General features: G+C 43.0%; 1 protein-coding gene across 1 annotated transcript; it reads left to right on the top strand.

Annotated features, from left to right (window-relative positions):
* Window positions 1–6,579: 6,579 nt before the first annotated feature.
* On the top strand, window positions 6,580–9,631 carry LOC117854081 (probable inositol oxygenase). Its single transcript, XM_034736362.2, has 10 exons — window positions 6,580–6,742; window positions 6,844–6,949; window positions 7,875–8,161; window positions 8,247–8,306; window positions 8,389–8,441; window positions 8,569–8,691; window positions 8,810–8,879; window positions 8,991–9,069; window positions 9,187–9,268; window positions 9,416–9,631. The coding sequence occupies exons 1-10, from the start codon at window positions 6,712–6,714 to the stop codon at window positions 9,440–9,442; spliced, it is 918 nt and encodes a 305-aa protein (XP_034592253.1). The 5' UTR covers window positions 6,580–6,711; the 3' UTR covers window positions 9,443–9,631.
* Window positions 9,632–16,334: the final 6,703 nt, after the last annotated feature.

Raw genomic sequence — 16,334 nt, 5'->3', positions numbered from 1 at the left:
TTTTAACTGCTTCGACTAATTTTGGCCATCATTTAATTGGGTGTCAAAATTTGTCATGGTAGCCTCCTACGCTGGCCACTTTGGTTCATTATTACTTCATTTCGATTGCCAAAGTTGGCCACATCTTATAGGGTACCAATCAGAGGTGACCAAAAATTGACCGTGCCTGCCAGGGTTGGTTCGTTGAATTAGAAGAGGGGAATGCTGCGTGTCCTGCAGCGGTGCGGTTGTGATGCGATCAAAAGAAGTTTTTCATTATTGAGACAAAACTCTATTGTCAGTACAATGGCTTATGGAAAGTCTGACCATGAGGCAAAACATGAACGAATGGCGTTGCTACATGCTTGCCATATTGAACTGGAGCTTGCTTATTAGGGAAATGGGCGGGCTCCAGCCAGGGTGTGAGTGTGATTGACTGGATATGGCACATAAATCCTTTGTCTCTGCTCGCCACTAGGCCAGGCTTAGGTGCTGTTTGGTTTCTTTAGTCCCTAAACTAAGACTGAACTTTACGCACTGCTCTGTTTGGATCCGGAGACTCTGGTTGGAGCGGTCTGCTACTCTGGTTGGCTGTTCAGTGGTCAGCTTGGCCATGCACTCTGCTTCGGTTCACGATCTTGTGTTCCAAGAGGGCAGTATGATCCTAGCCTCTTAGGGAAACTTGAAAGTGATGTTGTGACATGCGACATAGAATTCACAAGTGTCGTGTATGTTGTGGCATTCTCTTTTTGTGGTCGTTTAGTTTTGATCATTAATTTAAGTTTTGAAACAAAAGGTAAAAACAATCAAAGGCCGTACCATTGTTTGCCAGTTCATGACCGTATTTTTCACGGCTATACATGTCCAATTGAAGTGTTAAAAAAATAGGTAGCCCGATGCCCCGATACGCACCAGGATGACTGGAATCTTAACTTAAGATTCACATCCGCTATGAAAAACTATTTATGGAGTATTTGGTAACATGGTTTTGCAACTTTTTCTATTTATGTTTTTATCACATTGTTTCAGTTTATGCGTTTGCAGGAGCGGGCTATGTCCCTATTTCTATAGGAACGGCTCGAGCTATGATCCACACCTAGAAATGATTTTCAGGTATGGACAAAATGCTACAGTAAATGCTAGTTTGTTTTGTGTGCCGAGAACTCTTAGTCCGCTCCTAATAAGAGGAGAGGAGCGTGACTACAAATATTTTGGGTAGTACTGTGAGGCACCAAGTTATACCATGTGTGGTGCAAGTTGGGCGCATAGGCACTGGGCCCACCTAATTATTGGGATTTTATCATATCTCAGCAAGAACTGACCAAGTTCATATGAATTCAGTTGTTTTGGAGTATACTCTCCCTATCCCAAATTGTAGTTCGTTTTGACATTTTTAAATCTTAATTTTTGTTATACATCTGGATACTAAAAGTTATTAATTTAGAAATACCAAAAATGACCAACGGAGGGAATACAACGTAGCATCGGGGGACAAACCCAGGTACAGTCAACCGATAGATATAGATGTTTTTAATGAACTTGGTCTGCGAACTGAGCGTAGCTCAGCTGGTGTCGTACATACATCTATGGGCCCATCAGAAGGTTTGGACAGACCGAGGCTGGACACCAAGATGAATGTGACATGAAGACCATGGCGCAGAACGGTGTAGTCTACATAAAAAGATAGGAAGTAGTCGAGGATTAGGAAAGTACTCGTTGTAACAGAGTAAGGCTTCTCTAGTCGAATCTAATTAGAATTCTTGTAATCAACCGACCTGTAACCCTGCCCCCGTGTATATAAGGCGAGGTATGAACCCCTCCAAAGCAATCCAATACAACAAACACACAGGACATAGGGTATTACGTAATCTAGCAGCTCGAACTTATCTAAATCGTGTGTCTGTGTTTACCTTCGAGTTCCTGATCTTGACGAGCCCTACCAACCAAAACACTACCTCGGCACCCCCCTTGGTAGGTTGCCAAATCTAAACACTGACAACTGGTAAGGTTCCTTGTGGAGGAACCTTCCGACCAAAGTTCAGGTCCTCGACTCAGCACTGGTGCTCACATTTTCCTGAATATATTCCATGATTTAACTAGCACATGGTAGGCGATGTGCCCGTCGACAGCGAGGTGCCAGTGGTAACTTCGTCAATCTCGAGGGTTTGTCAGCTCAGTCTTTCGAAGGTACTTATAGGGTAAGATTGCGTGCATGTTTGTAGGGGCGAGTATGTACGAGCGTCCGCGTCTGTACTACGTGTTTCGGAGAAAAAAAAAAGTGAACTTGGGTCTCAAGCTGAGCAATTTTTTTTGAGTAAGAGTTGGAAACCGATATGGTTCTTTTCTCTAGCACATCGTACCAGTCCATTTCCTGAGCTCAGTTGATTAAAGACTACGGTATGCACTTTGGAACTTACCCAGCATCGTCAAACAAGTTGCTTGCAGTGCTCTGGCAGTCCATATAAAAAATGTTATCGCCGACGACAAATTTGCTACGAGGTGCAGGGAGCATGAACCACCATCAGACGCCAGGTGAGATGAACTCCAGCCCAGCCCGTCCCACAGCATGTACATAGGTACGTTACCGATCGATCACCCACCGACGGTTGGATGAGAATTCAGTGGCTGTCCATCAGATCGCGTACGCTGATCGCACGATGACCAGCCGGCAAAAATATCGTGTGTGCCATCTCCAAAGAAAAAAAAGGTGTGACGGCCAGCACTGCTGAACACGTGCAGCGTTCGTGTCCGGTACTCTTCCTTGTCATGCTCTAGTCATGACAGAGGTTTTCTCAAATTTTTTAAGGAAAAAAAAATCTTTGCAGAAGCTTTGTCATGAGAGAGTTGTTGGGTTGAGTCCATCGGGACACCACTGCACACCCAACTTGTCGATTATTTTTGCAGCTGGCAGCCTTGGCTCGTTTGTTTGTCTCTGTTTTGTGCTCCAGAGTGCATGCATGCGTACAATAAGAGTGGTTTGCGTGCGTAATCAGGTGAACGGGTAAATTTGCACCGGTGATTTAGTGTAAACTTCTCAGGGAGATGAGAATGGCCAGCCGCAAACCTGCTACATTTGTGTATACCGGTCAAAGTTTGTACGTGTGTCGGCAGGTCGATCGACATAACGCCACATACTGTTTGCGCGAGTTGGGAAAAGTTGCACCAAGAACATTTTTCAAACCTACTTTAAATTTGAAACAAACCATAATATTTGGATTTAAATCACCTTGCATCCACGTTGCCATAACTAGAGGGGTACTGTTAACACTTTTTATATTATTTTTTGAAAAAGAGTGACTTTGCTTGTTCCAGCTCTGCTAAACAGAGTGTTGAACACAAGTCTCGAGGCGATAGCACGTTCAGTTTGACCCCGCTTGTACACAACAAGCAACGCCTTCTTTGCATCATGCATCGGTGCATCCCTCCGGGCTCATGTCACATCAGCAAAATCTTTGTGAGAAAAGAGAAGAGGAGTTTCATAATATTTGAGAGAAGTTTCATCCCATGACACTTAACTGGCACAGTTACCTAGTTTACGGTCTTAATAACAGTGGAATGAAACTGTGCACTGAGACTGACCTTAGCTGTGCCACAGGCTAGTTGCCAACTTGGACCTGAACAGCTCTATAATATCAATTTTTGAAAAAAAAAATACTACTGTTCATCCCCTCTAACAATGAGTTCCTAACTATGGCCCTCCATCTCATAACCCGTTGTGTATCACATAGAGGGGCGGATCTTGAAATCGGCTCTGACCTGGATTGAACTTAGGCCCCATTCGAAGACACGGACTAAAGTTTAGTTCCTTCACATTGAAGGTTTAGATACTAATTAGGAGTATTAAATATAGGTTAATTATAAAAATAATTGCACAAATGAAGGCTAATTCGCGAGACAAATCTATTAAGCTTAATTAGTCCATGATTTGACCATGTGATGCTATAGTAAATATGTGCTAATCATGGATTAGTTAGACTTAATAGATTCATCTGGCGAATTAACCACGACTTATGCAATTAATTTTATAATTAGTTCACGTTTAGTTCTTCTAATTGATATCGAACATCCGATCCGACCCGAATAAAAAATAGTGCATGATCTAAACACCCCCTCAATGTATGCTGTGATCGGTGTCCGTGAAAAAAGATCAATTTACAAAGGCAATATCCAGCAGACGAAATGCTCCATGAACTAGCCTGATATCAACCTGCTGGGTTTCTTTTGCCTGAGAGATATCACAGCGTGCAGTTGAATTTACCGTCTCTAACATGGTTGTGCAAAGGGGGCTATAGGGGCTGGACCCGGGCTGCAACCCACCTAGCCCGGGTCCTGGATCCGCCCCCGATCACATAACATCTTTGTCACTTTGCGGAAAAGTCAGTGCATGCGGCATGGATTCTCTACACCAATGAAAAGGATTTTGCTGCAGTACCATACTTCAGTATGTTACCCACTGAAAGATGAGTTCACGGATGCAAATGGGATCCCCGTCCCTATCGGCAGCCAAGGTCAGCCAATGCGTAGTAGGACGTAGGAGCCAAGGATCCTCATCATGATGATTTGACAATTGATCCTATTGAAGGACTACATTATGTGAGTAATAAGTGAAACCAACGAGTGCGGTTAGCACTTAGCAGGGCATCTCCATAGGTTGGACACAGGACATTGGTCAGCCCGAAACATAACTTTGACTACTATTTTTTTTATAATATACACATAACTTTGACTACTTTTTTTATAATATATTTGTAATGTATAACAAATGTATATTATTATGAAACTATTTTTACAATACAGATCTACTCATCGTTTTTCAAACGTGCAAAAACTTAAAATATATAAAGTAATCTGTAACCAAAATTTGAGATGGTTAACTACACGCAAAAAATCACTTATCTTTTATGGAAACAGTACCTACGTTTTTTTTTCCTTTTTGATAAAACGTCACTCTAAGTAGGATTGTTGTCCATTAGGGATGCAGATTTTCCCAATGACCCAGTACCCAAAATACAATTTTTGGTGTAAATATCTATTGGGACGACCCAAACAAATATGGGTCAAGTAGTGATAAACCTTTTGGGTTATTAGGGTAACCCAAACCTAAATGAACGACGTCTCATCCCGACACCTCCCTGCTCGGTGCGGCGGTGCAGCCATGTTCGCCGCCGGCCTTACGCCGCTCGACAGCACGCGCCATCCGAGCACCTCGAGTCCTACTTAGAGTTGCGTGATCGATCACCTCACGCAGTCACGCGCCAAGAGCTGTTCGATCGGCACATGGCCAAACGCCCGGCCTTGAGTTGTTGCATGCACCACCTCGTGTCCGAATTCTATTCAGCTTTAGCCACGGGACGACCGACAAGTGAGTCGCCTCCTAGTCCTACGCGTGTGAAGCGTCGGTCCCATGTACAGGAGACAGGCAAGTGACACCGCCATGACCTTTTGCCAAAGATTCAAAGTGCTGAGGTGAACAAGAGCTTAGGGTCAATCCGCATCACTAAACATTTGGAGTAAAAAATTAAAGAAACCCTCCCTTGACCTCCGTGAAATATCTGACGATCAAGAGCATATACGATAATGGTGTCACCTCAGCCGTCTCGTAGAATAATCATGCCGGTGAACAAAAGTTAGTCTCTTCGCTAGGAGACAACCTCTAGATCGAGAATTGAGAGATTCAAGAGAGCGATCGACTCGTAAGATGATTACAATATCCTACAGAGACAAGTAAAAGGTTGCTACCTAGTCCACCGTTTGACGATACTTTAGGTTATCTCTGAAATCAAAATCTTCAAAATTCAATTATAAATTACTTTTCGGATGTTTTTATAATAGTCTTTTTTAACACCAGTATAGTCTACCATAAGACACCGTAGCAAAAATTAGTGATGTCCACAGCATCGCTTATTATACATGCAAATAGCAGGAGTAATATACCGCTGAATATGTGGATCCCTCCGAATCGTCTACAAGTATAGATGGACGGTAAAAGACAGACTGCTTTGTGAAACAATAAAGCACCGACACATTTAAAGCACATGTAAAACACTCTCCTTATTACTCTCCACATGTAAAGCACCGACACATTTCTTCTCTGAAGATAAGCTGACTCCATCCTCGCAGAACAAACAATGCACAGGTTGCTTCAGTTTCCTTTTTCTTCCAAGCTGACACGGATTCATCATCTCTAGCTATCCAAGGAGTCAAACACAGAAGGAGGAGGCAGAAGCAGAGAGAGAAAAAATCCAAGAAAAAAAGGCTAAAATAAGCAAGCAAGTTTGCAATGGAGAAAGGAGGGGGCAGTACCTACCTACCACCAAGAGCGCGAGGTGTCGTTGTCATCCACAGACGCACCTCCACGCCATGGCTGAGTCACCCGCGCCCGCCCTCAGCAAATCCCATCCCCGCGGCGCGGATAACGCCACCACTAGTATCTCGCTCCCGCCGATCGCCCGATGGATCTCTCACTGGCGTTCTACTTTTCCTCTCTCTCTTCCTGCTGCGTCACCCACAGCTGTGTTGCCGTAGACCTAGGCTACGCCTCTGTCGCCGGCTGACACCGAGGCCCCGCGCCCCGGACCTCCTGCTATAAATACCGTGCGCATTTCTGCCTCCAGAGCCAGGCCATCGCCATTGCCGTCGCCGTGTTCTTGGGCTCTGTTCGTGTCGTCGTTGAACCTCCTGCTGTTTCAAGGGTTTTTTTTATTTTATTTGTGAGGCTGATCGGGGAAGAAGATGACGATCACCATTGAACAGCCCCAGCTCGGTAATCTCGCGGTTTTCAGTTCTTCCTTTTGCGATGTCCCTCTGCTCTGCTCAATCCGATTCGGTGTTGTCATTGGGCTGTGCTCCTTTTTGTGGCTGCAGATGCGGTGGCGGAGAGGAAGGTCGCCGCCGGCGCCAACCCGGCGGAGCTGGTGCTGGACGGCGGCTTCATCGTGCCGGACGCCAACGCCTTCGGCAAAACCTTCAGGTGAAACAGCCTTCCAGTAATTACTTCTGGTGTGTTCAGGTCAAAAGCCGGCGCCCATCGGCAGAAAGAAAGGAAACGCTTCCCCTTTCCTTTCCTCGACGCTGGAGACCCAAACAGATGCATGGCGGCATTTTTTTTCCTCTTGATTTTAGTAAAAAATAACCCCCGAGAAAAAAATCCACTTTTTTTACATGGGCGGAAAATTGAGAATGAACACGCTTGCATAAACGGCACGACACGGCAGCGCAAAGTCGCCCGGGACACGGTTCGCCCGTCGTCGCCTGGGCTTTGCTTGTCTGCGCAGAAGGGAGAAACAAAACAAACAGGCCACTTTGTTTGACCCCCTGCATTATGCCCGGGCAGTCTTCAAAGCAAAAGGATTAGAGAAAGGAACCCTGTCATAGCCTAAACTGCTGCTGGTTAAACAAAGTGTGTGCGTGTGCAGACGTTTATGCCAATAAAATTAAAATTAAACCATCAGAAGATAAAAGATGGCACTGTGTTTCCAGTATCTCTGGAGGAGGGAGAACGATCTAGAATAAAGGACACTTTGGCGTACGTACCCTCGCCAAGCAATTTCTGGTGTCCACGGCAGTGGGCCCCACATGCAGTGCACCCCACCCCCATGATATTTTTGCGGCTCTGCTAAGATGGTCATTTTCAACCTGTTCGTTAGCTTATCAGCCGATTTATCAGTCACCGAACAGTGTTTTTCTCTCACAACAAATCAGCTAGCTTATAAGTCCAGCCGAACAGACTCTTTATCTATTCTCTCTCTCTTTATTTCTTATCATTTTATAGGTGCCTCTCTTTTTTTCCCTTCTCAGCAGTGGCTCTCTGTTATTAATTAACGTGGTAAAATAAAAGTTTCTTTCGAAAACAAAAAAAAAAGGGAACGGTGGTAAAAGTTTGGATCCTGCTGCAGGGACTACGATGCGGAGTCGGAGCGGAAGGAGACGGTGGAGGAGTTCTACCGCGTGAACCACATCCGGCAGACGCACGAGTTCGTGTCCCGGATGCGCGGCGAGTACGGGCGGCTGGACAAGACGGAGATGGGCATCTGGGAGTGCATCGAGCTGCTCAACGAGTTCGTGGACGACAGCGACCCGGACCTGGACATGCCCCAGATCGAGCACCTCCTCCAGACCGCCGAGGCCATCCGCAAGGACTACCCCGACCAGGACTGGCTCCACCTCACCGGCCTCATCCACGGTACCCTCTCTTCTCTTCTTCTCGGAGTTCCCTCAGTTCAGTGGCCTGTTCGTTTTGTGACATGGGAGACGTCTCTGCGTTTCAGACCTGGGCAAGGTGCTGCTCCACCCAACCTTTGGGGAGCTCCCACAGTGGGCAGTCGTTGGTGAGTTAATGAAAACCACCCCCTGACCTCTACTTCTACAGATCCTCACAGACACTGACGGATGAAACTTTGTAAATCTCAGGTGACACCTTTCCTGTCGGCTGCGCATACGACGAGTGCAACGTCCACTTCAAGGTAACGAAGCAATTGGGGGATGCAGGCTACAATTGTGCCATATTCCAGAGAAGTGAAAATTCAATGTCTGGATCTTCTGTATATGTTCATCCCTAATTCTGAATATATCAACAAATACAATGTGCAGTACTTCAAGGAGAACCCTGACTACCACAACCCCAAGTTCAACACCAAGTTCGGGGTCTACTCCGAGGGCTGCGGCCTCGACAACGTGCTCATGTCATGGGGCCATGACGACTACATGTACCTGGTCAGTCTCCGCAGTTCGCTTTTTGGGGACTGCAAGCAGTTCGTCAATCTTCATGTGCCAATTGCTGCAGGTTTTTTTCTTTTTGTTTCTGAAATGTTCAGATGTTTGTTCATCTCAGGTGGCCAAGGAGAACAAGACCACCCTTCCTTCCGCGGGGCTGTTCATCATCAGATATCACTCATTCTACCGTAAGCTCCTGATAATTTTTTTGGCCAATTATAGAACTTTCTTTTTAAAACAAAATTATAGGTCATTATGGGTCACTGATTTCTTGCATTCCTTTTATTAATGTGGTTCAGCTCTGCACAAGCATGGAGCCTACACGCACCTGATGAACGATGAGGACAAGGAGAACCTCAAGTGGCTGCATGTGTTCAAGTAAGACAAGAACCAAATCCATCGCTCTCCTGCAGACTTGATACTTTGATAGCAACGAGATGTGGACACTTTACTTACAACTGGGTGATGTTACTGTCTTGTACCCCCTGTCTGCAGCAAGTATGACTTGTACAGCAAGAGCAACGTCAGGATAGATGTGGAGAAGGTGAAGCCCTACTACATGTCCCTCATCAACAAGGTATAATAGACATGCATTGTTGACCTCGCATCTGGCACCCTCGACCTATGCCATTACACCTGCCTCTTCAGTTATCTCGGAAGTGTCAATGTATGTGTCAATTCTGAATTCCTGATGCCATCTTCTTGTCTGAATGTTTCGTTGCAGTACTTCCCGGAGAAGCTGAGATGGTGAAAATAAAGGGCACCCAGGAGGGGAACCAAAGGGTTGTTCCAAGACTCCATATACCGTAGACTGCATATATAGCACAATGTGTCATGTATGAACATTTTCATACCTGAGTCGAGTCAAGAGTGTACCCATTTGTGTCGTGCAGATCGGATATACGGTTTCGAATAAAAGTTTCTGCATTTGTTCTTTGCAGTAGGTGATTTCGCTGTGCCATCTAAATCCATTTTCCTTTTTTTTTACATGAGTGACTGTACCATTTAAATTATGGTGCGTGTGTGAGAGAGAGGGAGTGCCGGCTGTTCTACAGCTTTTCCAACTGCAGCAGTGCAGCACCAGAAAGAGCAGAGTCGATGGTGGTGGGTTGTTGGGCAAGAAGATGAGATAGCGACAGCTTTTTGATGGGCTTGAAGCCTGTCTGATTGATGGGGGGCACTTAGAAAAGCCCAGGATCTGGCCCAGTTCAAAGAGACTGTATGGTACCACAACAGTATTACTAACCATTTAGAGCGGATCCTCTAAACAACTCTATACTTCAAATTTAAAGAGCCAAACAAAAAAAAAGTGCACTCTATCCAGTCCTCTGTTATAACAACTCCAACAAACCCTCTAAACATCCTCTTACCTCAAGTTTAAAGGATCAGGAAAAAAATGCACTTCAACAGGCCTTCTATTAAATTCGCCATTTTTGGGAGGTCTACAAATTTCCTCCTCCACCCTCCATTCCTAGCACTTTATCCATAGGGATTATTGCTAAAGTTCAAAATATTTTTGTGGCCCAAAAAAATAGAGAGAACTTCTAATTAACCTTTGAAGGCTATTGTTGGAGTTTCTCTTAGATACTCCATTTTAGGGAGGTCTCCAAATTTCCCCCTCCACCCTCCATTCCTAGACCTTTATCCAAGGGACTATTGCTAAAGTTCGAATTTTTTTTATGGCCCTAAAAAAATAGAGAGAACTCCTCATTAACCTTTGAAGGCTATTGTTGGAGTTTCCCTTAGATCCTCCATTTTAGGGAGGCTACAAAATTCCTTCCACACCCTCCATTCGGGGTTTCTAGGGAGCCCTCTACTTGTGGAGCTGTTTAGAGGGTAAGAGGGTACGGCTGGAGTTGAGAGGAAAAATCAAACCTCTGGATTGGGAGAGTTGATGAAAAAATAATGTTACAACAAATCTTTTACTTTTTTTTCTTTTCCTAATAATTATTGGGACAAACAAAGAGGACCCGGCTCTTCGAATATGGTAATTGGATTAAGATGAGATTATTGGTAACTATAAAAGCAGCTCCTCCAATAACAACGAAAAAGAGAACTGCTGGAGATCAGGGACGATCCTACATAGGCCCTCACTCAATTTTTTGATGCTAAAGGAGTCAACATTAAAGCCTTGATAATCTATTTTCTCTTGAGGTGAGCTCTCACTCAATATTTACTCTAGATCCGTCCATGCTGGAGATGCTCTTAACCGTGCTCATTTATGCTTCAACTGCAGCCAAATAATACCTGCTCAGCCTCATTTTATGCTTTTAAAAAATGCAGAGGAACCATTGTCGCATGCTTGCTGCAGCTGTAGCAGCTGCCGCCGCAGATGCAGCATGTATCCAGCTGTTTCGGTCAGGCCCTTATTCTAATTTCAAGTCCATCCACGGTGTTTGTTATAAACTTATGCGAAGAAATTGCTACGAAAACTTAAGTCGATTAGATAAGTATTAACAACTTTTAAAACAGCACAGTGTTGACGCTCGTTATTAACACACTTTTATCCCTATTTATCTTTAATAATGACATGAATTTAATACCTAAATTATTGATCACACCTAATAAATCGGTTATTTTCACTTGTACTTTGTATTTTGAAGGATATTTTATTTTTGCAGGAAATTGGATCGAAAACCATATTTTTTTGATAAAGCCCTGAACAAGCAATGAACAAGATGAAGACGAAGGCTAGCAGGCCCAGAAAGGGCCCAGACCGATCGACCTGGGGCTCCCTAGTCCCACCTCGAGCTCGTTTTTGGCAAACAATCCTCCGAGAAGACTTAGGGGCTAAGTTTGTGAAGATATGACAAGGATTACTTCGGGATCAAAGAGAAATCAGAGAAGATCAAGCAGAGATTTGAAAAGTTATTGAAGATCAATCTCATCCTGAAGCTATCGACGTGACAGGCCCACATACAAGTGAAAAGAAGACTCTAGAGCATCGAGGGAGACTTGGAGACGAAGCATGACGTGAGGGGCTAAAAGGAAAGCCTCGGCATGCCTGGGGGTTTCCTTTACCCCTCGCATTCCAATTTTTACCACGCGCTCTCTGGATTAAAAATAAGTCAAGCCAATCAAGCTCGTGTTTGGTGACCAACTTGTAAGGAAGAAGGATGAATTTAAGCCGATTGAGAAAGTTCAAGGACTAGAACGATCATTTTGGTAGTTCAGGACGAAAATGAACCTCAGACGATACTTCAATGACTAAAAATAGCCTTTTAACACTGAAAGTTATGGACGACTAAAAGTTTTGCTTAAAAAAAACAAAAGTCGGCACCGTACGCCAAATCCCCAAGATTGGAAGGCTATCCCTGATGGGCCTGAATGCTGAATGCTGATACCAAAAGCCCCATGATCTGGCCCAGGGTCCGGTTCAGTTCCAAGACAACCGTTCGGTACTAACAACACAATTACAGCAGAATGAACACAAAGTCATCACTCGTCAGGTCAGCAGTTGGCAGTACCGCGCCCGTGGCGATGAATCCTGGTTGCTTCGGAAGAACACAGGGTTCCGTGGAGAAGTTGTTTCCGCTTCAGGAAAAGGTTGTTTGGAGTTCAGCAGAGCACCAAATCCTGCACCCGTACGCCGGTACGCGAGGTCGTCGTTCCGTTTTCGGAGCGGTGTCCTCGCATGGCAGGCTCCAGACGACCAAACGAAAATAAAGTTGTGCCTCCCGTACGCGCCCAGCAGCAGGATCCCGTTCCTGACGCCGACGGCAACTACGTGCGCGACGACGGTCCCATTGGAGAAAACGAGGCTACGTCCAAAGTACGGCGAGAGGGCAAATAAACTTTATACGGCAACGGAGAAGACTTGGCCAAGCGCCCAATCAAAAGGACGTTCCCCTCCCTTCTGATGCAATGCAACACTGGGATTTCTTTTATTTTTTTATTACGCCCCTGCAGGAGTTGACGCTCCGGGTCTGAAACTGGTTTCTCTGCTGCGTGCAGAGCCGATCGATTCGTCAGGTTGGGCGTCTGACCACGATGAAGTGGACCGTGGCCACACCAGACCACCATCTAGCTCGAATTTCCTTTTCTTTTCCTTTTTGTTATCGTCATCATCCGCCTGCCTACCTGCGGGTGGATCCTGGGTGGCCAAGTGAGGGGAAGGCCGGCCGGCTTCCACCGGCGGCCGCGATCCAAGTGGCGCCCTGCTTTTCCGATCCCTCGGCGATTCATCATAGTTAAATGGCTTATCTCTTTCTGTCTCGGTAGTTGATCATCGCCTTCTTTCACAAGTGGCTCACCGGCCAAATGCAAAATGCCTCTTGTTTCCAAATGAGGAATGCACGGACCCTGTCGGAGTGGAATTGTTTTAGTGCTATTTTGGATTTGTTTCGGCCTGTTTCGGTCCACCGTTTACAATCCATGGACGATTGATCCATATTGTGGCTGTGGCGTAATAACGGCCTTCCCCTAACATAATCGGCATGTGTATTATACTACAAATACTAAATTACCCCGCTATTAAAAATTACCCACCATTACCGTGCACTTGGGCGTGCTCCGCTAAAAATATTATAGGCTGTTCAACCCGTGCTCCCTCACGAACTAATATTTATATTTTTAAATATTATTGTATTTGAAAATTATTTAGAAATTATATTCCTAACTAATAATAAAAATTGTTTACCTGCTACTTTCTCATTTTTAAATACTTCAACATAATACTCATAAAGATGTGTATTTATCACTATCCAATTGTGATTGATTTTTAATTAGTAATTACTCTATACAATTTTTCATTCACATTCATATTTTTTTCATTTTGTATCGCACCTCTATACATTGTATTTAGCATAAAAATCAATATTTTTCATCACTTCCTCAGTTACATGTATAAATGGTCTACATGTTGACACATATCATGCATATATACCTTAACTTAGTATTTCTATATTAACAAGAACATAAATAGGTAATTTAGAATCATATATTAGTTTACTTTTAAACATTTCAATATGATGAACATGATGCTAATTAGATTAAGATTCAGGTGTTTATTTTATATTGTTTTTAATAACGACATACGGTAACTTATATTCAAATTTAGAATGAATTTTAAGTTATACTTTATAATGATATGTATGGGTAAATTGGATGGATATTATGGATTACTTTAAATTATTTTATAATGGCAGAGCTCGGTAAATTAGATATAGGTTTAGGGTTTACTTTAGAATATTTTCATAATGATAGTGGTGGGTAACACTTTAGAAAATATAATAAACTAATGACTATTATTATTAGAGTTTACAGAATTAATATTGATGTTTCTGATTTTTATGAGAATTTCTAGGATTTGTCTTTTTTCTAGCATTTCTCGTGAGAACTAATACGGAGTCTCGAATGGAAAAAAATGAGGCTCCATTACTACAAAACTATTACCTTGATATACCTTTCATTTGTTAAATATTCGAACACACTACTTATATAGTATATATATTTATTATCTTCATCCAATTGTGATAGATTTTAGTTAATTAGTAATTACTCTATAACATTTTCATCCATATTTATAATCTTTTATATTTTTACTTTGCATCACAAGTACCCACTTGAATTTTTTTTAATGAACCTTAAGTTTGAGCTATAATTTTAACATAGAAATCTATATTCTCATCACTTCCACTATATCGTTATAAATGGTGACACACATTATGCATATATATACCTTAATTATTATATTATATGCTAATAGTGTAAGAAATAAACAATTTAAAATCATATGTTAGTGTATATTGGAGTATATTTTAATGAAGGTGATTTGGATTCAAATTTATGGTTACCTCATGTTATTTTTAATATTATATATGTGGGTAATAGAAGGGTTACTTTTAAGTTATTTTTAAGTATTAGTGGTGGGTAAATTAGTCGCAAATTTAGGGATTATTTTAAATTATTTTTTATAATAGCATAAATGGGTAATTTAGATGATGATTAGGGGATTACTTTAATTTATTTTATATAATGGTAGAGGTGGGTAATTCAGATATAGATTTAGGGGGTTACTTTAGCCTACTTTCATAATGGCATAGGTGGGTAATTCTTTTTAAAATGTAATAGATCCAATGGCTATGATAATTTGAGTCTACTGATTGCTGGTTAGATGTTTTGCTTTTTTTTTGAGAATTTTTAGAATTATTCTCTTTTTGTAGAGTGTCCACCTAGGATTCTAGGTGGTAAGATTGCATCAAAAAGCAGCAATTCATCCTCTCAAAGTTCCATGATGAAATTTCCACCTAGAAATGGGTGAGGTGATTTTTTCCCCATATAAGTACAGTCAGTCTAAGTGCAGACTGCATCAGTATATCAAGATCCCTCGCATTGCTTTGGAGCTCCAGTACAACGGCGGTACGGGAAAGAGGTTTGTGAGAGTAGCTGCTAGCAAAGCTAGCCCTATCCACACCGGCAAAAAGGCCGGTCCCCCGCCGCTTTCTTTAGCGCCTCCAAGCCAAACCAACAATTGTCTCCCAGTGCTCCTCTCGCCGACGCCAACAAAACCAACGGGTCGGCCTCGTGCTCGCTCCCTCCACGCTGGCCGGATAGTTTGGTCCTCTCCCTCCATCCACCAGCGAAAAAGGTGCACGATAATCTGGCGGTGGCAGCGACGACCACTGCAATCTAGTGCTGGGGGGGCGATACGATCTCCTCCATTGACACATAGGTTTTGGATCCTCCGGGAGAGTGGAGACGATGATTACTCTACTGGTACCGCGTCCTAGTAGTTTCTGATGCTCGATGGATCGAGTGCTCGTGCAACTGTCCGAAAGTGCTGCATACTGCAGTAGTGACCGCGGAGCAAAGTTGGGACATTTACTAAGTTCGACATTGTCTACAGAATATGCAGTAAACAAATGTTGGCAAGAGGAGCCAATGCCTTGCAATCCCGAAAAGTTAGCTACAGGAAAAAGGTTGCTTAAAATGAGAAGATGCTACGAGGGCAAAAATGTCCACAGTCCACCAACATATACATGGGGATGTTTGGTTCTTTAGGAGATCCTAAAATTCCTGTCACATCGAACGTTTAGGTACTAATTAGGAGTATTAAATATAGACTAATTATAAAACTAATTGCACAGATGGAGACTAATTTGCGAGACGAATCTATAAAGGCTAATTAGTCCATGATTTAACAATATGATGCTACAGTAACCATTTGCTAATGATTGATTAATTAGGTTTAATAGATTCGTCTCGTGAATTAGCCTCCATCTGTGTAATTAGTTTTGTAATTAGCTCATGTTTAGTGATCATAATTAACATCCGAATATTCGATGTGACACAAACTAGACTTTAGTTCATGAAACCAAACACCCCGTAGGTGTCGCTCAGCCATCATATCAAAGGTAACTGTAAGTCCAAGAACCTCTCGTACTCTTGTTGCATTTAGCAAACTTCATATCGTATATATGTTGTTTTGTATATTTGCACAAAACTAATGGTGTGTAGCATAAAAAAACTAAGCACTAGGTTCAAACGTGCAAACCACCTTAAAAATAGTATATTTACAGCTTCTTAAAAAGAACCCCAAAAAAATTATAATTAAGCATCGGCCATACATCATGAAGTTATCCCTTTCTTTATTCCATCTCTTTGGGCATTTTCGAAGCTTTCAGGCATGATCTCTAAGATTA

The sequence above is a fragment of the Setaria viridis genome, chromosome 4, assembly GCF_005286985.2.
Source record: "Setaria viridis chromosome 4, Setaria_viridis_v4.0, whole genome shotgun sequence".
NCBI classification, from domain to species: Eukaryota; Viridiplantae; Streptophyta; class Magnoliopsida; order Poales; family Poaceae; genus Setaria; species Setaria viridis.
The sequence above is the reverse complement of the archived record's forward strand: the minus strand, read 5'-3'. Positions and strand labels throughout refer to the sequence as shown.